The 23,924-nt window shown below is 35.8% G+C and overlaps 1 protein-coding gene across 18 annotated transcripts in view; it reads left to right on the plus strand.

Annotated features, from left to right (window-relative positions):
- The window catches only part of WDR72 (WD repeat domain 72), a 130,558-nt gene that overhangs the window by 10,139 nt on the left and 96,495 nt on the right, over window positions 1-23,924 (plus strand). For 14 of the 18 annotated variants that reach the window (XM_069025441.1, XM_069025439.1, XM_069025438.1 and 11 more), the window contains 10 exons: window positions 2,829-2,907; window positions 5,654-5,828; window positions 6,328-6,404; window positions 8,167-8,286; window positions 9,382-9,527; window positions 9,888-9,984; window positions 12,359-12,500; window positions 12,782-13,027; window positions 13,566-13,786; window positions 15,084-15,279. In XM_069025441.1, the coding sequence (XP_068881542.1) occupies window positions 2,829-2,907; window positions 5,654-5,828; window positions 6,328-6,404; window positions 8,167-8,286; window positions 9,382-9,527; window positions 9,888-9,984; window positions 12,359-12,500; window positions 12,782-13,027; window positions 13,566-13,786; window positions 15,084-15,279 (1,499 nt within the window). Of the gene's footprint in view, window positions 1-1,265; window positions 1,375-2,828; window positions 2,908-5,653; window positions 5,829-6,327; window positions 6,405-8,166; window positions 8,287-9,381; window positions 9,528-9,887; window positions 9,985-12,358; window positions 12,501-12,781; window positions 13,028-13,565; window positions 13,787-15,083; window positions 15,280-23,924 lie in introns of all 18 variants that reach the window. The other 4 variants (XM_069025446.1, XM_069025455.1, XM_069025452.1 and 1 more) reach the window with 3 other exon arrangements.

Raw genomic sequence — 23,924 nt, forward strand, 5'->3', positions numbered from 1 at the left:
CAGCTACTTAGGATAGTGACTACATTGTTAATATACAATAGTCCAACTAAGAGCTCGTCCCATGGACAACAGAAAGGTTGGGCAGATTCACGTATCCACTTAGTAGACAGAAAAAGGGGTTGGCTAAACCTCTTTAAAGGGAAATTAATGGATTATTGGAGGGCATCAGCAAGTTCAACAGCATTTGAACATCATGGTGTTTTTCTCTGTTCCTTCCTAACTCAGTCTTAAAAAACTGAACCGGTAAAAGAGACTAACATACTCTGATCTGGTTTATGGTTCCTCAGTTGGAACATATGGAAGCACAGCCTGCCCTTGAATTAAAGGCATATGTGTTCCTTGTCTATCTTTAAATCTGATGTGCTGTTTTGGAGAATATCCTTTCAGAGGGTCCTGGTCTTGCAGCTTTTCTGCTACGTGTTTGTTATGACACAGCCTGTCACTTGAGTCAAACTAATTTCTGCTAGGTTACACTTAATATTTGGTAATCTTTTCAAATGGGGTCTGAAGCCCTTCTGTTAAGGATTTCATCTGTTGAAAATAGTTAGGGCTGGCTAAGGGCTTTCTTAAGCAATTTTGTCTCACTGCTTGATTATATTCCCCTCTTATTTTTGGGTTTGTCTTTTCTAGTGAACCAGACGGTCCTTTTAAAATGGTGTTCCATAGGAGTTACTGTCAATTGTCCTTCAAGCTATACCTTCCAGCACCTTAAGGCTCCTGCTTTCTCACTGAGTGGCTTATTTATCCTTTCCAGCTGCTAAGATCCCTGATTCTCTCGTTCAATCATGAGTATACTAGAAAGGGATAACCTGCAAAAAAACTGTTTCAGGCTTCTTAATCTTGAAAGATTAGACTGCCTCAGTGGACAGGTAGTGGTGAACAGTACTGTTTATGTGTGGAGAGAGTGTGAAATCCACACAGCAGTTTTATATTGCCCTTCTACAGTTCTACTCAAGGGTTCTGAGCTGAAGCTGTTTTTCATCCTAGTTCTGAAGTTCTGGTAGTGCAGTACTTCTTCCAGATGATACTGGAAATAAAGATACTGTATTGCCAAAAAAACTGGGGGTGGATAGTGTTAAGAAACAGATGAGGGTATTGTTATAGATATACCATACAGAGATGTTCACATCCTAAAGATTCTAGCTCTGAAGGGATCATTAGACTTGTTTGGAATGGGTATAGGTGGGATTGAATTGTTTTCTGACCCCTTTAAATGTTCACTTTTACCAAATTACTGCTGACTTCTCATCTATATTATATAAAAGCAAAGCATCCATCACTGATTCCTGGAAGGTGGCAACAAGAAGTTGAGATAATTACAAATAGGAAGCCTTGTCTTCAGGAGATGGACCATTTGCCAAACCGCATTTTCTGGTGTGTGAATAATTCACTTCTGCCATTTTTAAGCTTCCATCTCCTTGTAGTAAGGATGGAAGAAATCATATGGAAGATGATTCTATGGTACTCTTCCCTGTTCCACTCCCGATTATCTTCAGAGTTTCTATATCTGACTAATCCCAGAAGAATGAGCGTTGAACATTATTTTTGTAGTTCTAATATGGAATCTATAAAGAATCTCTGATGATTCATAAGTTCTCACTGCTGTCCTATGAGTTATAAACCTGTCCTATGGCATATGCTCTATGTAATGTGTGATATTGCTCATTTCTTATTAATACACACAGTAAATTGAATACATCATCCAGAAGCTGAAGCTACATTCTGAAATTATGGCCTCGTTTGTGCATGTTTGTATGTATCACAGTAATGTAGCTAAAGCAGTAGAGTTCTGATACAAACAAGGAGAAAATCATTGCCATGAAATATTTAACAAACAGTGTAAAGCTTCCACTTAAGTTCTGACTTTGGATCTACCAACTTTGATGCTGCTATTTGTCAGCTGAAATATATTAATTAATAATATTTTGAGATTAGCATAAAATGGGAAAGCAGGTAGATTAAAATGTAAATCACTAAATAGTATTTCTGATATAATAAAATAATCTCCCCAGTGTGTTCTTTATGTCTTCATACAAAAGAAGTCTTACAGTGTAATGTCAGAAATAATGAAATGAATGTTTCAATTTTGGAAGTAATGTTTGGGGTTTTTTTTAATAAAATCTAAAAGCATCAAAATTTAACACTCAGTTGCTGGACTATGATAGCATCTCATACAACCTCATTTACAACATCTAGTTTGATTGTGTCTCTTGTACTCCAGTCCCACTGCATGTTGAATAATGTGTAGATAAGGAAGGTGTGCTGAAGTGTCTTTTCTCAAACAACAACCCTAAATGCACCCAAGTGTAGCTGTAGTGTTGCAAGGGTACTCAGATGGTTGAGTTTATTGAGAGCAGATTTTGGGAACAGCCTCATGATGGCACTGTTTCTTCTTAACAAAAGTTGTTCCTCTCAAGGACTGAAGTCTGATGTGGGAGAAGATGCATAATGCTTTTTGAAACGTGTGATTTAAGTTCAGTGAAATGAATCATTTTCAGGAGGATGTAGTTCCAGTGACAGATAGTTACAGTGACATGTTGATGAGCTGTAATGTCAGTACACCTACAGTTTGTTGTAGACCAGAGTTGGCCTTAAAGTCAGGTTGGTTGCAAGGCAGCAGGGTGTAATTACCAAAACAAAAATAAACAGATACTGTATGTCATCCCCTGCTAATGACTGTTTTCTTACCCAGCAATCTGGAACAAAAAGCTTTATAAGTGACCAGACTGCACTTAAATACAGCACTAAAGAAAAACTTGGTTGGCACAAAATTATTCCAGCCAATTGAGTGGAAATGACAGAGAATAATATGAAGTTATCTTTGGCAGGGAGATGTGTGTTTGGAATGTCACTAGTGGACAGTGCATTGAGAATGCAAAGCTTCCTTATAGGCATACAGCAATCCATGTAAGTATAGCAACTTTTCATGGGATCTCTTTACAAGGGTTACAAGGGTTTTGCTTTATTAACATGATATTTTTCAGAAACAATTTTAAATGTATAGCTTGTTACATAGGAGGAAAAACCCTGTCAGAATATAAGTAGCTTTTATATCTTTTTTCAGTTTTTTTTCTTTTAAGAAAATAATTGAGATTTTACTGTTCCTCTGAATTCCTTAATCAAATCAGACTGATTATTTTTAAGCTGTAAATATTTGAAATGCATTGATTAACTTACTGTTTGTGCATCAGGTAGCCAAGTGAAATGGTCTTAATCTTTGCTCTTGTCTTCTATTAAAATCTGCATGGAAGCTTCAAGTTTAATGTTGGCTTTTTTGTGACATTTTAAAAGTACAAGTAATCTAGCCAAACACTGTAAGACAGTCTGCTGAAAGACTCTAAACTTCTGAACTGTTTCAGTACTCAACTCCTGACCTCCAAAAGACTGCTCTTCCCCCTGTTGTCAAAAATACTCTCTCATTCATTGCAGAACTTTAGGAAAAGTCCCTTATTTTGAGAGACTTTCAATATTGCTTCAGAAAATTTCAGGTGTCTAGTTGAAACTGTAACCAAGTTAAAAAAAGTATCTAGATTTTGGAGTGTGGGAGTGTTTAAAATACACGTGCCAATAAGATTGAGGGGCCCAACATATATGGGTTTGATTCTGGGGTGTGGCTTATTTCTGGATGTGTTCGTAGAAAAGAAGCTCAGGGCTCCTATGTTAATTAAAATGCTGTTTTTCTTCAGTGAGGAAGTCAAGGGTGGAACTAAGGCTTCAAATGATGGAAATCTGGAAATTCATGTAATTCCAAAGTACAGCCAGTTTGGAATCTAAAATTTTTGAAGCTTCCAGAAGAAAATATTTTTCCTGACACTGCCTTGGTTGCTATGAGGAGTTCAAACACAGTTGTTAATTGTAAAGGGAAGAGGAAAAATCTTGGATATATTGCTAACAAAAATTTGGAAGATTAACTTAATTTTTTTATGTGTGTATAAAAATATAAATTAAGAATTATTCTACACTTTTATGTGTGTATGTTTAAAGCATCTATGTTCCTTAAATGGATGTATATTCACAAACAAAACAATACTTAAATTATAATTTGAGGTGCAGTATGACCTGCTATGTTCTAGTGCTTAATTAGATTTTAATAGATGATGTTACAGACAAGTTCTGCAGGGAAGTAGGCAAATCTGGCCTAGCTGATTAGCTGACTACCTGTACATTTTTTTGTGGAGATCAGAGTCAGAATTTTCATTCTTACCCTTCAAGCAGGTATAGCAAATACTTGTAGAAAATAGGTGCTTCATCTCTATTAGAAGTGAGCTAAACCTAATTGTGGCAAATAATTATTTTTCTTTAATACCTTGGGCAAGAGAGCTAAAGGAAAATAGGAACATCTAACAGGAAAACTTTCTTAGGAAAAAGAATAGATATTGCTAGGAGGGGAAACTATTCTTAAAATGCAGCCTTCAGATAGTTATAATAAAGTGGTTTTCTGTGTGTTTTGTTGTAGATTTTTTCTTGTTGTTCCATGGGGAATAGTTGCTTGTGCTGTAGTTAATGTTTGGTTTTAATTGAACTACTAACCTGTCTGCTCTAGTAGGTTCCTTTTGTTCAGTATAGATGATTTAGCTATGAATGGCAGATGTCAAGTAGGGCAAACTGAATATTTGCCATTTGAAATGAAATTTAACACCAGGGTCAACACTTAAACATTTGTGGATCTTAACCAGTGTGGAATTTTCTCAGAGGAATAACTGACTATAGAAATCCTCTGTTTCGAGCCTAATTCAATGGTAACAGTAATTGCAAATTCTAAGCATTTCTGCCTCTGTTTATTCATAATATCTGTAGTACTATTTATCCTATTTCCAGTTATTTATACTATTTTTGTTTTCACACTTCAGTTAGTTGACTGAAAAAATGAGAATTACTATATAAGCAAAACTATACAGAAAATTTGTTAATGAGGTGCAGTTTTTTTGGGTTGTCTGATATTTTTTGTCCCACTACGTGATTTTTTCCCTGTATTTTAAGGTTAGTATTACATGTAAATCCCATTTGAGGTGGCTGCTTATGCATTTATAGAAATTGTGTACAAATACAGATAGGGATGGAATGCAGCTGTCCTTGCACATGTAAAAGAGGCACCACGAAAGAAATCCTCCTAGTCACTCTGCACTACTATCATGTCTGTTTTTTTCTTGGTGATTGCTGAGAAAGAATCTTCTGAACATGAGGGCATTTAATGTCACAATGAAGACTATCTCATGGAGTAGAAATCCTTCCTGGAAAGTAATCAAAAATTCATTATGAAAAATTTAATTATGAATATCCTACATCTTCACCTGCTTTTTCCTTTTTGTTTAACCCTTGATGACTGGAGCTTTATCAAATGATTGGAGAGAGGCCTCTCAGAGAAACAAGTCTCAAACTCCTTAGTAATTTATAGGGAAAACTAACACCTGAATTTCTTCCAAAACTTACAAAGTCCTAATATATAGGAAGGACAGGTGCTGCTTGCAGTATGAAGCACCTTTTACTAAGCTGTGTTCCTTGCTAGTATCACTAGCAATATTGTGTACGGTTTCACATATGCCTTAAATTTTTAGTGATGCTACAAAAATGTTGATTAGGAGAAGTTCAGTGTGAAAAATCTGCATGCCATTTGTGTAGCTGTGTGCTGACTCTCTGCTTTCTGCTTGGACAGTATTACCATTGCTCATTCCGAATGACAGGTGAAGGCTGGCTTCTTTGTTGCGGAGAATATCAAGATGTTCTTATTATTGATGCTAAAACTTTGGGTGTTCTTCACACTTTATCATCATCTCAGTCTTCTGATTGGATAAATTGTATGTGTATTGTACACTCAGCAAGAATTCAAGGTATATGTTTTAAATATATTTCTGTAGGCAAATAAAATTGTGATAAAATATTTCTGTATAGATGGTATCATCGTACCTGATTTAATATCCGATCATGTTTCACAGAGCTGTTATGTAGAAGATGTTAACGTTTCATTAATAGCACAAGAGGTGTTTTTAAGGCTCCTAATATTGGTCATGCTTTATTTAATATGTTTTTTAGAGAAAAACAAACACCTTCTCTACTGGATGTAAGCAACTAATTTATTGGATTTAAGTATAAATAAGTTTTGTAATATCAGAGAAATTAAAGCCACAATACCACAGTTATGCCTTCTGTTAATATATTACTTGTTTGCTGACATGTTTTGCATTTCTGTATATCATTTATTTACTTTTTTTGTGTAAAACAGATTTTTGTCTAAGCAGTGTCCTACAGAATCCTTGTTTTAGTGCTGAATAGGTAGGTGCTGTTTGAACTTGGCTTCAAGTTGACTATCTCACTGTTAACTTTACACAGAAGACTCTTTGGTTGCAGTGTCTATAACTGGAGTTCTCAAAGTGTGGGACCTATCTTCATCTCTGAATAGTATCCAGGTCAGTGATAACATTAATGTTCTCAAGTAAAGACTACATTGAAGCAGAATATGAATAAATTTAAATCTTCTAGATGTGTATTTAAATAGATTTTATTACTGTTGTTACAAAATTTTGAAAACACATCTTCATAGTGTTATTTAAATTTGGGCCATTGGGCAGCTCTTTTCTTGACAACTGTGCTACCTTTCAGCCAGGCTTCTTGTCTTTTCATATTCCAGGATGCTGAAGCTGCGATGCTTTGCTGTTATCCTGATAAAGTCTTTGAGCCCCTTCACTCTGTCCTTTAAGCTCAAAGCTCTTCAATATTGGCCTTTGTACTCCCTCTTCACCCTTGTTGCTCTCTTCAAAATGGGCCTTTAGGTTTTGTTTTCCTCAGTCTGCTTTTCACAATGCTGTCTTCACTTGGAAAAGGCTCTTGCTGTGTCAAGTGCCCTGTTTTTGTGTCTTCAAGCTCACTTACTCTTTTTTGTGTTAATATTCTCAGCAGCTGTCACCTTTCGTGAACAAGTGCTAGAATTGGGATGCAATTTTTGTATTTTAATTAAACTCTAAAAGCTAGATTTACAAAGGGACTTCAACAGTACAGCTAAGTACTATGAGACAGATTGGCAAAATATCAACAGACTTCTCTGAACATTGGTGACTCATGACTGCCTGGCTCAACACACTGCAGGGCATGGGCAGCACTACTTGTTCATGGATGGAATCAGGCCCCTGAGGAGAGCCTGTCCAATGTTTGATACCATCCCAGTGTTTTTGATTTATCTGCAGTGTTTTGGGGTGCGTGTATTTTTTTCAACATTCCTAGAGCAAACCCCACTGCCATGTTGTAAAAATTGAAGACTCTGACAACTGATTACAGATGTCAGAGGAACATATGGTGTGGTGCAGTCTTTTTACTACCTGGGGCTGCCTTTTGTGGAGTGACTGCCGCAGAGTTAGTAACAATCCAGCTAAATTCTAAAGAACAGTATTTTAAGTAAGTGTTGTTGGCTTTACTTGGAATTAACTGAAGCTGAATGTTGTAAGAAAATGGCTTTCAGTTTTATAGCCATGATTCCAAGCATATGTACCCCTTCTCTGAGAGGTTTTGAGACTGTTCATATCTTTCAAAACAGAAAACATCCGTTTTAAGTGATTTAATCAATGATTTATAAATATACCTCCAATAGAATAATTTTGAGCATGACTTTAATAAGTCTGCTCTTCACACACAAAGTGTGAAAATACATACACTGTTTTTAACAGTGTTTACATTTAGCAATACCAAGCTAAGAAAGTTAATTACTTTTACACTGCCTTTAAAGGTGTTAAGAGCAAACAAGACATGGCAACACCAACATCTCACTCTCCTGGTTGCAACAAGAATTAGTGGGAAAGTATTATATTCATCAGCTTTTCTGAATCTGATACTCTCAATTTATAGGTTGTTGTAGTTATTTTTTGACTGAAGAATACTTAGCAGATACTCATTACAGCAGATGCTATTTATGGCCTGCTTTTAGTCCTTCTCCACATTCTTTATCATTTCTTTAGGTGAGATCAAGGTCTGAGCCACACTGAACATTTACATTCTTCTGTTTACATGTTAATTGTGAACCTGTTGTCTTTCTATGTTATTTTTAATTAACAAGTATATGTTGCTTTGAATTTTGAAAGTCTCTTAACAGAAGGTTATTTTCAGTGGATTGTTTCCATCCTAAAAGCTCAGATACCTGAAACAAACTTCATAGCTTTTTTTTTCCTCTGTTCTGTAAAGGAGAGACAAAGTGTGTGTGAAAAGGAATCAAAATCTCTGGACTGTATAAATTGTCAAGCAGTAAGGTTTTGTACTTACACGGAAAGGCTCCTTCTAGTTGTGTCCTCCATGTGCTGGCAGGTATATTTCTGAGCATTACACTTTATTTTTAATGTTGTTAATTTTGGAAAGCTAGTATTATTTTTACATGCAGATATTTGTTTTTCTCCTTAGGTTAAAGAAAATTTTCACACATTGTCAGATATAATTATGCCTGCAACACTTCTTGGCTTATCTAAACTGTGTGAAAGAGATGAAGCTTTTATTTTTTATGAATGTATTTCTGCTTTAAAAGTTTAAAACAAAATTGGCTGGAAAGAACAGGTATTTAAGTATCAGACAGTTTTAGGGCACTGGGGGCATTATAGTCCCCTCCACATTGCATTTGAAAGGGAGACAAAGATTAAAAAACCCTGTTTAAGTATGACAGAAGTACTCACTGTTGGCAAGTCTTCAGTCGCCAGGGACCTATGTTTGTTGATAGAAGCCAGCAAAACCAAGGACCCCAGACTATATTGCTTTTTCGTGTAGCTGTAGTAAAATAACTAAAATGAAAAAAAAAGTAACAGTTGTAGAGAATACGATGTATTTAAACTGAAATTTATTGTAAAAATTCTGTATTTCTCTTTCCCAGTGCTACAAAATTTCTCTTGCACTGATCACTCAGGATTATTTTAACATGTACACCTGACTCAAACATCTCTGTGGGGACAGGACTGGGTTAAAAATTTTCACATACACCTGGGTCAACTTTGAATAATGTAGTTGTAGACTATCCTTGAGATGTCTCTTGGGCTACTTAAATTCTGTACAAAAAGATTTATAGAGAAATTTCATGTGTAGAATAGATAGGCTTTTCATGGAAAAATATCTCTATCATGCATTGTTTTCTATTAATTTCTATAGTGAGACTATAAGACCCTAATGCTACTTTTTGGTTTGTTTTTTTTTTTTTTTTTTTTAACTGTTAGTGTCTTTAACTTTGAACTGTATGGTTTGACCCTGACTTTGCAGTAGTTTGTTAGTATCAAAGCATGTTAGGCTCTAAAAGAAGTAGTTAAACTACAAGGAGTTGAACTCATGTTCTACTTACTGATCCACTGCCCAAACCCAGTTTAGATTAAAATGGATTTCCCAAAACTATTTGTTTATATTTTATTGTTTTTCTGAACTTAGGTCTATGATTATTGTGATTTCTCCTTGCTTTGTACTGAGTTCTGTAAGAGTGGTCAGTGCTTTGCTGGTGGGGAGGTGCTGGCAGCTTACAGACTTATCATCTGGACAGAAGATGGCCACAGTTACATCTACCAGCTGCTAAACAGGTGGGCTCAGATGGGAAATTCACACAAAAAGTTCAGGTACAAGATGAACTTTGGGAGGGTTACTATGGAAAATCTCTGCATGTTGCAAATGATCAAAAACCAGAACAAAACCACTTTGGCACTCAAAGATTTGCCCTGAGTTTGACAGCCCTCAGTCTTTGTTTGACACAGCAGGGGACATAGGAATAAGATTAGCCATGTAGAACTTGGGCAGCTGGTGCTGTGATTTCAAAAAGTCTCCTGTAATTACTTATTTGGTTACTTTTAATTTAACTTTTGAATCTTGGATGTTACTGTTCTGCTTTCTAAAAAAATTACTTTCTAAACCTTGTATGTTTATTTTTTTTTTTAATTATGCAGTGGCCTTTCTAAAAGCATGTACCCTGCTGATGGAAAGGTGCTGAAAGAAACAGTTTATCCTCATTTACTCAGCTTTACTGGTATGAAGGAAAATAAGGTAAATTCATAAGGGTTTGAAAGTCTGTTTATTGTCTGTTCACAATTACCTGAATAATCCCCAAAAAATTGATGAATTCATCAACAGATTTAATTGCTCTATTAAAAACATGAGTAATATTTATTCCTTCATTTAAAAATTGTTACTTACAAACTTGAAGATGCTCATAGCATATTTTGTCTTTGATTTTGGCTATATTTAGTTTTTTTTCACGGTGGAAAAAATCCCTCTACAAGTATAGATAGACTGGTTGTTGAAGTAGCTGGTTTTTCTTTTTTCTAATTTTGATAAAAAGAGAAATATTTTTCTAACATAAAGATGTGGTCTAAAATATTTTTAGAAACTTTACTTTCAAATCTGTAAAAATAAATAATAAAAACTCCCAACAAATAAAACCCTGTTATAAAACCAAAATCAAAAAAGGCACCCCAGGAGCAAAATGCAAGCAAGTTACTTAGTTCTTGTTTTATTAAGGAATGTACACATATGTCAATGAAACTACATAAATAGATTGCTTTCCATGTGTTTCTACCCTGAATTGAGGGGGTCTGACTCTGTGGCATCTTATCTGGAATACTGCTTGAGCCTTCAGAGGCATAATCACATGCAGAACTTTCTTGCACTGTGAGCAGACTGATGTACCCACAGTGCATAAAATTAGACACATGTGACTCTCTTCAGAACCATGGTCTTGGCTTGAAGAAGTCTCTAGTGTTAAGAAAAGAGGAAGCTGTAAAAGTAGGTGATCTTTATACTTTCGTTCGAGAATTCATGTTTAACAGAGCATGTCACGCCAATTTCAAATTTGGAGTTACTGTGTAGACAAGTATCTCAAATGGACTGGGCTGTGTTGGAAAACCTTCATCTTCACTCACTTTCTATGTAGTGCTTTGTATGACCACAAAAGAATAAATAAGGAAACCCAGTTGATTTAAAAAGTAGAATTTATAATTAGGATGCTGGGGGATGGGCAGCAGGATATGTGGTAGGCCTTCTTACTTGGGCTAAAAATAAATCAAAACAAATAGATTATTCTGTGGGGCTTTGCTTCTGGTGTTTTTTCTAAGTCTGATTGCTAATGCTGTTTATGAAGTTGTGATTGTTGGAAGATGTGGATTTATTTCCTGCCTGAAATGGCATTAGTTTGAGTGTTTGTGTGACAAGCTGTCAAGCAGCTCATTAAGCAGTTTTATGAAGATATGCAGCAGAAACACTTTTCGTAGCTGACTAGAAACAGTGTTAAATATCTACCTGTGAGGTTTTGTAGTGTTCTTTCTTTCTGTTGACAAATGTAGGCCCTTAGAAAGCATGTTTATTGCATAATCCTGTGAAGCCTGACAGATTTAATTTTCAGTTGAAGAGAAATAGCATAAGCCATTCAGCTTTTCCCCAAATGCTGTGATCTAAAATCAGATGGGATAACTGCTGAAGGATGCCAAAAGGTCAGGAAAGGTGAGGGAAAAGAAACAGCCAAAACACCTGGCTTAGCAAATAATAGGGTTACAGTGGTGGTACAAAGTTCATATATGCTTCCCCCCAAATACATGCTTTTTAAAAAATACTGACCTGCTCTTTTTTAATATTTTTGCTTTAGTAATTACCTTACTACCTAAATAATTTTTTAGCAGATTTGTGAGACAACCAAATTGCCTGTGTGATGTTCCATTTTGAACTCCATTTTGGGACTGTAAATGGAACCATTTTACAGGACAGTTAATTATTTTGGAATGGACTCTCAAATTTCAGTGTTGTAAGTAGGTATATCCAATATATGAGGTAGTCATAGAGAGTGATAAGGTTTCTCCTGAGCCTCCTTTTTTCCAGAGTAAACAACCCCAGCTCCCTCAACTGCTCCTCATCAGAACCATGCTCCCAGCCCTTCAGCAGCTTCATTGCTCTTTTGAAATGCTTCGCCACCTCATGACTGAATGGTGGTGTTGTAGACTGTTACCTGTGTAAAAGCGTAATTCTTACCTTTCATTATTTGGAGTCATGCAAGCTGTGATGACTGAAGCTTTGCTGAATTTGTTTTGATGCAAAGATTATCAGCATTTCACTGCATTGTTTTTTCAGCCTGACTTTGGTGCTTATGCTGGTGAAACAGTAAACCTGAGGAGAACTCCCAGTTCACTTTTCCATTTGAGGTGTAGGTTTAGCCGAGAATACTTGCAAAGCAGAGGTGATCTTTGAGAGGCTTGTACCAGGCAGGGTGGACTTGGCATGAGCAGGATTTAGTGGCAAATGAGGAACCAACTATGGTTTGTTTTATATATTTACGGCTTTTGGTGAAAAAAAGCCTTCACATTTACAATTAATTATTACGTTGTTTTATCAGTTTTCTTTCAGATTATTGATTTACTGTTCTTTTTCACAGAGTCTTCCTTTTGTCATGGGCTTCGTGAACGAAAGAAAGGAGCCTTTCTACAAAGTTCTTTTTTCTGGTGAAGCTTCAGGACGGATCACTTTGTGGCACATTCCTGATGTTCCTGTGTCAACGTTTGATGGTTCTCCAAAAGGTTTGGCACTTTTGGCACACTTGCTACCATCTTTTTCATTATGTCTTGGGGTCAGTTTTCATTAAAATCTGAATTCTCATAAAAAACTTTTCACACTAAAAAGTGATGCTCATTTATTCACTGTAGTAAGAAGGAGTAGCAACTGCTGACTTTCCAACCTTAGACTGCAGAAAGGATAAGTTAAGGGAAGTGATCAAAAGATGAAAATGTGTGTTTTTAGTTCAACTTTTTATATTTTGTTTTGCATAAACAAAAAAATCCTCTCTTGCCCCACCCTCTAGAGATCCCAATTACAGCTGTGTGGACTCTTCAGGATAATTTTGATGAACATCATTCCATGTCAGAGGGCATTATTGATCAACTTTGTGGATCTGAAGATGGATTTGGAAGTGCAGTTGTCAGTTCCTCTGTGTACATACCTGGTCTTGATAAGCTTGTGTGTGGATGTGAAAATGGGAAAATTTTTGTAACATTAGGTTTAAAAACTGCAAGAGCAAGACTTTTAGAAAACATATCTTTTCTTAAAGGTAAGTTTTAACAATTTGTTCAGATTCATCTCAGTCAAGCACAGAAGACTTCATACTTCTGGCGTCCCTTCCAGTGATCCCTGTAAAAATTCTCTGAAGAATAGGGCTGGTGGTCAGGGATGAAATGAGAAAAATGGAAGATTATGATGATCTTTCTTCTTCTGTAGCTGATCTATTGGATCACAGCTTAGCACTACCAAGGTGCTTTCCAGTATTAGGAATCTGGGGATGGCTGTGGGATTGGATATCCACTAGAAGTGAGATATGTGACATCTCACTATATTGGCAGTTTTCTTTTTATTTGCTCTCTAAAAGATCATTCCACTGAAGGGAACATAAAGGGTACATCTCAGTAGATGAAGCTCAGAGTGCAGACCTTTGTTCTCTGTTTTAGGAACAGGTCCAAAATTCTTTGATCCCATGTGAAGGTTGGTTATATTTAGTCCTTTGAATATCCTGACTTTTAGTAAATATACTGTAAAATATGGAACTCCTACTCTTAAAGAGCAAAAATAATTTAGGCACCATCTTGTTTCAGATAATCTACCTTACAAGGTTCTGAATGGTCACAGTAGCAGAGTCACTTGTTTGCTTTATCCACATGAGAAATCAGTAAGATTTGATCCCAGCTGGCTGTTATCAGGGGGCCAGGATTCTCTTGTGATCTGCTGGGATATATTTACTGGAGGAATCCTACACCAATTTAATCTGCAGTCTGGTCCAGTGACAGAGCTCTTGCAATCCCCAGAACACTACAGAGTAAGTAAAAGCATAATAAATGATGTCCCCAAAAAATTCTCTCTATATATCCATCTGTGTGTGTGTATATAAAGAGAAAATAAAAAGAAACACTGTCTGGCAATACTTTAGACCACACCATTTTATGCTTAATTTACCTTCACTTAATTGTCTTCTTTGAAAGTTGCTTTTAATTTCAGGGAGTTGAGTTCTTGAGTTTGTGGCATATTAAATTGAAGCTCTTATTCTCTCATTCTATTCACCATTTTTAATATTGTGATTATCAATTTATATGTCAATCTGATTAACTACTCCTCCTGAAATTTAAAGTGTGCTCAGTAAGGCTAGGAGCTTGAACATAATATTTTAATCTGATCTTTTCTAAAGGTCCAAGATATATATATACTTCATCTTGGTTACTGACACATCTTTGTGGTCCTTTGCATGTATGCTTTTGCATTTTGTGATATTTAGAATAATTTAAAGTTGTGTTCTAATTAATTGAATTTTGAACTTAAATTTAGGTGAAGATTTACTGTACTGAGTGTTCTATGTAACTTTGGATGTTGTATTCCATGGGGCTGGGATTTCCATTTTTGCTCTTAGCCTGCAAAGACACATTTGATACCTATGAATGACTCACAGTTCGCTTACATGCCAAAATTAAGTAGTCAAAAAAATGGTTTGCAGTAACAAAGTTTTTAATGTTTGTAAGGTTCCTTTTCATCTTTGTTCTAAAAACTGAGTAGGATTTAATGCCTGCCTGGCTAGTGTTCCATCCTGGTTTAAAGAGATGAATTTTTTTTGTAGGGGAATTCCTCTGTGTGCCACCAAAAATTACTTGCAGGAAGGGAAGGCTTTGCAGTATCAGATCCATACAGGATGAAATCAATTTGTAACTTAAGCAGTTTTTTTTGTTAGAAATACTTTGCCCTTGGCTTTTGTTTTTAGACCTGATATAATTTTATATCCCATGAGCACCAGTTTGGTTTAAAGTAGTTTTTTTTACTACTTTTTCTTCTAGGACAACTGCTACTGTATATAATCACTGCTTTGATATGCTAAACATTGTGAATACATGGAATTTAAATAATTATGTCTAAAATACTGAAAAACCAAAGATGGTATGTTTTCCTGTCAGGGAATGAATTGTATAGCCAGCCTGTTGAAAACAAGATGTTGGCTGAAGAAACCCACAATTTCCTAAAATGAGTATGTTCTGGGAAAGAAATCACTGGAATAGTTTTACTAAGCCTGTTAAAGTGATGTGGGTATGAATGTGATTACAGTGTTGAAACTGGAGTTTTCTGTTTTCCAGTTGAGAGACCAGAGTATAGTGTGCTGTGTGTGCAGTGACCACTCAGTAGCAATTCTACACCTTCAGAAAAGAGCATGTCTCTTACATGCCAGAAAGCATCTGTTTCCTGTGAAGAAGATAAAATTTGACCCTCTTGAGAATGTGCTAATTGTTGGATGTGAAGACAATTCAGTTTATATTTGGGAAATTGAAACAGGTAATAACACAGAGGGTTGTTTTGTTCACTTTCCTGAAGGTTTGTCTGTCACATGGTGTTATACGAGCATAATTTATGGAAGACCAAAACATTAGTATAAATACTAACACATTGATTATATTAATTGGAGAGTTCCAGTGTTCATATAAACAAGCAAGCAAGAAAATTTTATGTTTCAAGGTATGCTACTAGTAAAATAGAATAGCTTAAGTCAGATCCTGACAATCAGAAGTTTAGCTGACATGTCAGTGAACTGAGTAGAATATTCACTCATGGGAGCTATAAATAAAAATCAAACTTATTAAAAAGACTGATGTTTTCAGTCTAAACAGTCCCAAGTTTGAGAACAAAGTTAGGCTTTCTTCCAAAAGTTCATGATCCAAGATCTTTTGTTTTAATTGATAATCACTTAATAGTGGAAGATAATTGTAAAGCTCACAACTGTATAGTCAGCAGAACTAAAGCTGAGTGTTTTCAGGTTAAACTGTAGATTCCCAGGGGATTTGAGAATGTAATGCTGATTCACGTGGGTAATAAGTGTAGTTATTTAAACTTGGACAGACAGAACTATTAGAAGTTTTAATGGTACTAGACACTACAATATGAGTGTCCAGGCAATTCTGAGCTGTATGTCCTGAGAGGAGGAAGGTACATTGAGTCCAGAGCCCCTCTGAAATGCACAGCGTGTTAAAACTGTATCAAAACACAGTTTTACTAACTGAGCACTGAGGTCACAATTTACTTTACAGGTTATTACAACACACTGTCTACACTGTTTGCTTTAGACAAAACAGAAAAAATCAGAGTATATTTGAACTATCTCTCCTTTACTCATAAAAATATTGCCTATTTCAAGATTAATAAGGAAGTAAAATTAGTGCCACTGCTCGTGCATGTTACATATTCAGACAGGGTGCAGATGGATAAAAGTGTGTATCTTTTGTTTAAAGTGTCAACAGAAGAATGAGTGCCACAATCACTCTCTCTTTAAGAATAGCTGGTACACAAGAAAAGATGCTGTTATTTGCTATACAGTAGCAATTAACAAATCTTTTTTTTTTTGGTTCCTGTTATGCATTGCTGACTAAAAGGTGGCATCTAGGGTCAATACCTGAGAAAGCCTAGTAGGATATACTGTAGTTGCTTTAATGTTGAATTACATCTGTATTGCAGGAGAATACAAGAGGTCATGGCATTGATCCTTGAAATTGGCCTGACCTAGATCAAGAGTTATGTAGATAACTTCAGTGGCACTCAGGCAGACAAAGCATTGTTCAGATGTATGACAGAGATGTACACAGCATCACTGAGGCAGCTCTGCAGGAACACAGCACCTTTCATTAGGATTTCATCTGTTGGCAAATGAAGGGGCAACCACACACAGTACCACCTGCCTAAACAGTTACTTCTGAATATGTTCCCTGACTCAGTTAAATAGGATAAAATCTTAAGTGGTAGACTTGTGCTTGAATTCCACCATGGAAAGGGATATAAGATAGCTTTTATTGCTTCTACAGTCAGAAAGTGTATTTCTTCTGGCTGTGCAGTCAGCTTCATGACTGAGGCTTTGCCTCTAAGTTTAAGTCAGCGGAGTATTGTGTCAGACTCATCTATCACTGGTTGCAGTTAAAATACCAAATCTTAACAGTGTTCCTGTGCAAAAGTTAATGGATGACTGGGAAACCGCCAGTCTGTTTATAATTTCAGGCTGTGGATTAAGAAATTTCTTGAATAGTTCAATATTTACGTAGTTGTAGAGTCAGCAATAATTCTGTTGAATTTGACAGATGACTTTTCTAAAGTTGAGGCCTAGTACCACTTAAAAACTGTTCTTCCATTAGGTAATTAATAGGATGACCCCTAAAGCAGATGGAAGATTTTATTATGCATAACAGTTCATTGTCCAGTTTCCTGTGACAGAGGTTGACACACTTGTACAGAAAGCATTCCAAAGGACTTAAAAATGTTTGTTTCAACAGGCTTTCATCATTACTTTATGGGGCAGAAGAAAATTTGCATCCTAGGTTAAAATCTAAGTCTGTGCTACTTCATGTACAATTTGTTGTACTCTCTTTTCGTGAGAGTTCCAAAGATAACCTTATTTTACATAGTCACTGGGAAGCTTTCTGAGTACACTAATCTGCATATATTCTAAATAAATGGGATTTTCAGCATGGTTTATGCTGACATGTTAAATACCAGGAGTGTAGGTGACTGCAAGTGTAATTTGTCTGTATCTTTTCCCCACTGACTAAGGCAAGACTAAAAAAGGTGGGGGGGGAGGGGGGAAAGGGAAAAAGGTAATTGCCTGCTGCTCTTACACGGCTAAAATAAGATAAATTTAATTACATCCTTGTGTTCCCTTGATTTACAGAGCAAAGCAAAATAACTTGAAGTTTAGATGTTGGTATTGTACCTGCATGTGGGTAGTGATCTAGGAAACAGTACAGAAGCAATGAAATGATATCTGTGTAGTGTAATGTATTTCACCTAAATTTTAATATATGTATACAGCAACTTTCCATTACAGTGGAATATCTTTCCATGACAATGAATATTGATCTAATCATACATTTGGAGTATTAATATAGTATGTGTACAGGATATGCTCCAAACTTGTGTGCTAGAAGACAAATATGAAAATCAATTACCAATTTTAGTCTAATTAAAGTGTGGAATATTTCTTCCAATAGCCACCACTTGAAATCCCCTTCAATAAGGAAATTAGTTGTTATCTGTATTGCTTTTACATTTTCCTAACCAGCTGGTATCTTTGCTTTTTTAGAAAAGTAAATACCAGTACAATAAGATATAGTAATAAAAGGATCAAAGAATTTTTCCTTGCTGTGAACAGCATATGGCAACATGTCTACTAAGCCACCTTTATATCTAATATGTATTAAGAGTGAGGAATGAATGGGTAGACTTCAAATAGCAATATTCCTTGCTCAGAGTTAATCTTCATTTATCAGCAATAAATTTTTTCAATTAGTACGAGTTTAAAATGAATTTATTCCTTGAAGTTCATAATACTTGCAGAATGAATCATCTACTAATTTCCTGATACTTTTTTTTGCCTTGCGAGTCTTGCTCTGTTTTATTGTTTTACAATATGTTTAGTTTGAATTTAAAGACATAATATCACTTAAAAAAACTTCAATTTATTGTTACATTATCATACTACATATTTAGCTTTACATTGGCTAAATTTTTTATTCATACTCTCCCAGGGAGTGCAAATTTTAAGAACTCTTCCATGCTGCTAGCTCCATGAAAAAAACAATTGAAACATGCCTAAAGAGTATTTTTATGAAGTCAGATCTCCTGAATAGTCAAAACTAACTCTATGCTTAAAACCCTTACTAGGAAAGGTCCAAATCATCAATAAATAATAGATAATTACTAAATAAACATCTAAATAGTATTTTGTTTGATCCACACTGTGTATTGCTTTCTCTATTTGTGCTGTACCTGAATCCTTTTCTGAATAGAATACTTTTTCTTGTATTTTGACGTGTCGATTAGCCCAATATCTGAGTGCTTAGTAACAATAGTTCTGCTATTTTCTTCTTCAGTGCAGAAGCATTACAGTTGTTTTGGCTTCTAACTTTTGCATCTAAACAAAGCAGAAATCCTAAAAATGACAATGTTATCTATGGAGTCATTCTTAGAACACCCTAGGTGATACGTAATTTTAAAACCCCCATGTTTTGATGTATTGAGTATACCAGAGATTTACGTAGAAGTACCTGCTACCTCAGTTCAGAGGTTTTCTTGCTATTACTACCTGTTTTTGCAAATGTAGCATCAGGGTGATACTTAGGTGTTTATCTTGGGGTTTTCAGTAGGGGTGAAAGACTATCCCTTCCATTCACTGTAGTGAGACTGACTCTGTTTGTCACCGTGTGGAAGGGTCTGTATGGACCTCCCTCAGCTGAGGAAGCAGGAAAAGCAACGTTACATCAAGTAATGCTGTCACTGTGGTGGGAGCAGGGCATCAGCATTGGAGGTGCAGTTCACAGAAGGCGAATGTTCAGCTTTGAGTCCATACTTTAAGGCATGAAGTTTTTCTGGAACAATTATTTCTTGACTTTAACAAGAATGATAAATGGCTTGAGACACTTCTGCTGAGAATGAAAAAAAACATGCCACTTTAAGATAGCTGTCAAGCATAGAAAATTTTACCTCAAGCATTTAAAAGCTACACAGGTATCATTAAAAGAAACAAGGCTTTTAATGAGGTTGGCAGCCCTCATAAAATATGCAGTGTCTAACATTAGTCAAATCCATCTGTATGATCATTAAAAAAATCTTTACAAAAAATAGAGAAGAGCTCAGAAATACACTGAAAGTATTTCTTGTTGTGTTAATGCCACATTGATAAATTTAAATGTTACTTGAAACCTCTGCTGTTTCAGAAGCATGCCTGCAATGGATGAAATGAAATTACTCTGCTGATAGTGATGTTATGGATCAAGTCTTTGATCATATTGATGGTCAAACAGGCTGGAAGATTTTCAAACACTGTTTTGAGAAAAACTTTATGTAGTTATATATGCTCCAGTATTTTTAAAATTGGTGCCAACAATGAGCCTTCTAAATCTGTGGTAAAGAGCAAGTATTACAAGAGTTGAAGAACTTGTGAGGGGTGGGGTTTGGGTTGTCTGGTTGGCATTCTTTTTTCCCTAAGTAAACTTTTATTTAATATGTCTGACAACTTTTCTCATCCCACCCAGAAATCAGGGATTAAACTGTTTAGAAGTCTAAGACTTAGATTTAATTGGGTGGCTGTGGGGAAATAAGTTGTATAGTTTCATTAAAACTTAGAGCTCTATCAAAGTAAATTTGGTCATTGCTAAGATTTATGCTTAGATAATTGTAGAACCAATAATAATTATGATTTTGTGACCTTTTTGTCCTTGTAAAATTTAGTGATTTACAGTCTCTTTTGATATCTTTTTCATTTTCCCTGTCTCTTCATTGTTCTCTTTTTCTCTTTAGGTCATTGGTCAGAGTTAGATCTGAGTGGGTGAATGTGCCCTAACTGATAAATCCTATGGTTGTGTTTCATCTGCTGGAGGCCATGGTGTAGGGTCACAGTCATAGCAGTACTACATTCTTGTTTCTTTCTTACGGAATTTTGCGTAGCCTAAAGATCTGCAAATCTCCAAATAAGATTTAAACATGGATATATATGCCTTGTGGAACTTCACACTTGGATTTGGGCATATTTTTGTTTTAATTTGTCAGTCTTAAGTTAAAACTTAGCTAATGTTTTGCCTCTTTTTTTATTGCTTCTTATATTTTGTGTGTAAGCCTCAGGTCAGTCTGTAGCTTATACTCGAATATTTCATAGCTCTCTAAATTTGAGTCATCATTCAGCAAATACTTATTGATGTAGAATAATAAAGGGTAGTGGAGCTTGGGAAAGTCTGTCTCAGAGTAAAGAAAAAAAAGCAGTGTCATCTTTTCCCCAGTTTGCAGAAACTGAGGATACCTGACTTGTCAGTATGTGAGTGTATCTTTAGATTCATATGTATGCATACACACATGTACATTTTTGTACTTTATGTATACTTGGAACATGTATGGAATTTAGCTGTATGTGTCTGTTCCCTCCAGTTGATAATTGATCTTTGTTCTTATTAATAAATACTATTTTATATATATAAATATATATATATATGAAGTGTAACTGAAAACTGATTGCTGTGATCCAGTGCAGTCAGAAGAGTGCATGCCAGGGAGGGGTTTCATTCCAGACACTAAGGGACAGATTCTCATTCCATCTTACAGATTGTGACCAAGGAGTAGATGGAAACTACTTGCCTATCTTTGGAGTTCAGAGCTGGTCATTTCTTCTATTCAGCCCAGTTTAGCACTTTTACTGTGTCTTAACAATTCATGTTACAGGATTATTGTCCTTTACTGTTTGGAATAGTTTAGATGGAGTCAGGGAGAGAACAGGGGAGTTTCCATGTCCTTTCTTTTGGGGTCTTACACCTGCATCAGAAATCCTGAGGTTAAGAACTGGCTGCATTGTGGAATTGTTCTTTTTACCCACATATGTAAAACAGCATTGTAAATTAGATTTCAGTAGTATTCTTTGTGTTGTTCTTCATTGCTTTCTTCAGCTGAAGGATATTGACAGTAGTTTGCTAAGGCTCTTCCGAAAGTGTCTATTCTGAAGAATGCCAATAACACACAGAGTTGGACATGACAGAAATCTTCCAAATGTAAAAATCAGTAAGGAGGGTCTGCAAAGACACATCACAGGGCATCTCCATTTTTAATCTCTTCCTACAAGTAAAATACCTACAAGTAAAAATATTATTAGATTATTTTAATAGGCTGGGTTTTGTGTAATCTACCTCATTTCTATTCGCTAGATGGCATTTACTTTTGTCTTGGTATTGGTTGGAATATATATTCTTATGGCAATGTTTGTTCCCTCTGTTTTGGGCCAGTTGATGTTGGAGTGGTAGCACTAGCAATAAGGACAAATTTTTCAAGCAAAGTGCTTGACAACTTTCTTGGAGCAAGAATTGTAGAATTGTAAAATTCAAGCATTTTTGTAGCAAGGAACATAAAATTTCTGTATGCCTCACTCTACCAGCATAGAAGAAAGCATGTTGGGAGGGTTTTTTTCAGATGAAATAGGTATTTATGGAAAGGAAGATCTTAACAGAAAATAAACCAACTAATGTTACAGATGGTACTTATGCTGAAAGGTGAGTTTTCTGTTTTGACTACTTGTAAAGAAAAGGATTTGTTCTCAACCACATGCTGTTTTTTAATAAAATCAATTCTGAAATAACTCCTCATTCACAGAGCACTGTTATGCTGTAAGAGTCATCTGAGTTACTAGGTCACAGCAGCACTGCAATATTGAGGATTTTCGATACTTTAGCTGTGACAGCAAACAGAAAGCACTGGAGCCTGATGATATGACAGGTCATGTGATGGCAGCAAATGCCTCGTCTTGAGGCAGGAAAATATGCGTGACCTCTCCAGTAAAAATGCAGCATTCAGTACAAGCAGAACCCAGAGAACTGTGTGGGCAGCACTAACACCAGGAGACACAATTTGTAGTACTTGGTCCACAGGAAGAATAAGATGTTGTAACAGTCTCTAGCCAGTCGCATCTCGTGGTCTGGAGCTGCCCAGGAGAGTGAAATACTCCACTCTTGTCTGTTCCTGAGACTTGGTTGCCATGGTCACAGCTTTAGAGAGATAAAGACTTTCTTTTCCTGTGTTTTGTATGTATAGTAGGGGGTCATAGCGGTGGTGTTGCTGCCATGTAGACACCCCTATGTCTTCCTGTTCATCCGTCATTATTTTATGCTCCTCAATCAAAATCTTTTGGGCTTATTAGTATTTAAAATACTTCAGATTTGAGAGTGGATTTTATTGCTGTCCTCTTCCCTGTACTCTCATGTACAAGCTTTGTCTTTTCTTACTCTTTATTTTCCTTTAAAATCAGAGACAGCATATGCCGAACAAATAACAGTTTCTGAACAATAACCACCCCACCCCAGTATTATTTTTAATAGACTGTTTGTGGTGGTTAGAAAGTCTTTGTCATATGTATACAGATTTCTAAATCCTTTCCTCTTATCCTCCCTGTTTGTTTCTCTGAAAGATGTATTCAGGCATCGCAGAATACAGTTCTCTTCCTATATTTTGTCTCCCCCAACTATTTGCTCTGTAAATGAGTAATTTGGGCTCTTCAGAAGGGTAAAGTTAAGCATATAATTATAAATACTTTGTAGTACTTTCATAATCACACATTTTCCTATGCACATTTTGCCATTTTATTGCAGCTCCAGCTGTACACAGAAACCTGTACATACAGATGTTCACATACAGGGAACAGAATTGGGTAGTATATGCATGACAGGATGGGGAGTTTTTAAGAAAATCTTCTGGAAGGTGCTAATAAAAGGGATTTGAGATAGCTGTTATGAATGATATATAAATGATTTAAAGATGTACCTGAAGTTTTGATATTGATTTTATGGTGTCATAATGTTCTGTTAGTAAGAAATGAAACTGATTGTCCAGGGTATTTGCTATTCCATGTTCCTGTCTATAAATGTGCTTTAAAAATAAAAATTAAAAAAACCCAAACCTATTGTAACTTCTCTATGTGAGAAGCCAAGTCCTGTTTCTTGCATAGTGTGAATCCAGAAGGGATTTTTTCAGTTGATAAGATGTTAATTTTCTTTTCTCCAAACTACTCAAAAAATGGTATGCTTGCAATGGCATCTCCTGACACACTTGGAGTTCGCTAGTAGCAGAAATGTGCAGTAACCCAATCACCTGTTTGGTGGTTTCTCACATTGCATCTGGTAAGTCTATAATATCTAGAAGCAGATCTGTCATCTGTTTAAAATAAGATGTATGTGTGTTAAATATGTAAAATATGAATTCATTTTCATGTACATTGAGAATACCTGTATATTCCATTCAGGCCATTTCCTTGCAAGCTGAAATTCTGCTGTCACATTTTCTGTATTTTTTACCACTTCTGGTATGTTTCTTTTTCTGTCAACTCAGATTTTTTTTCTTCAACCAGAAGTTGAAAAACTGGCTCTGAAGTTGCCAGAGAATAGCTCTGATATATGAAAAATAACCCAAGTCTG

Source organism: Aphelocoma coerulescens, chromosome 10 (assembly GCF_041296385.1).
Source record: "Aphelocoma coerulescens isolate FSJ_1873_10779 chromosome 10, UR_Acoe_1.0, whole genome shotgun sequence".
Taxonomy (NCBI): Eukaryota; Metazoa; Chordata; class Aves; order Passeriformes; family Corvidae; genus Aphelocoma; species Aphelocoma coerulescens.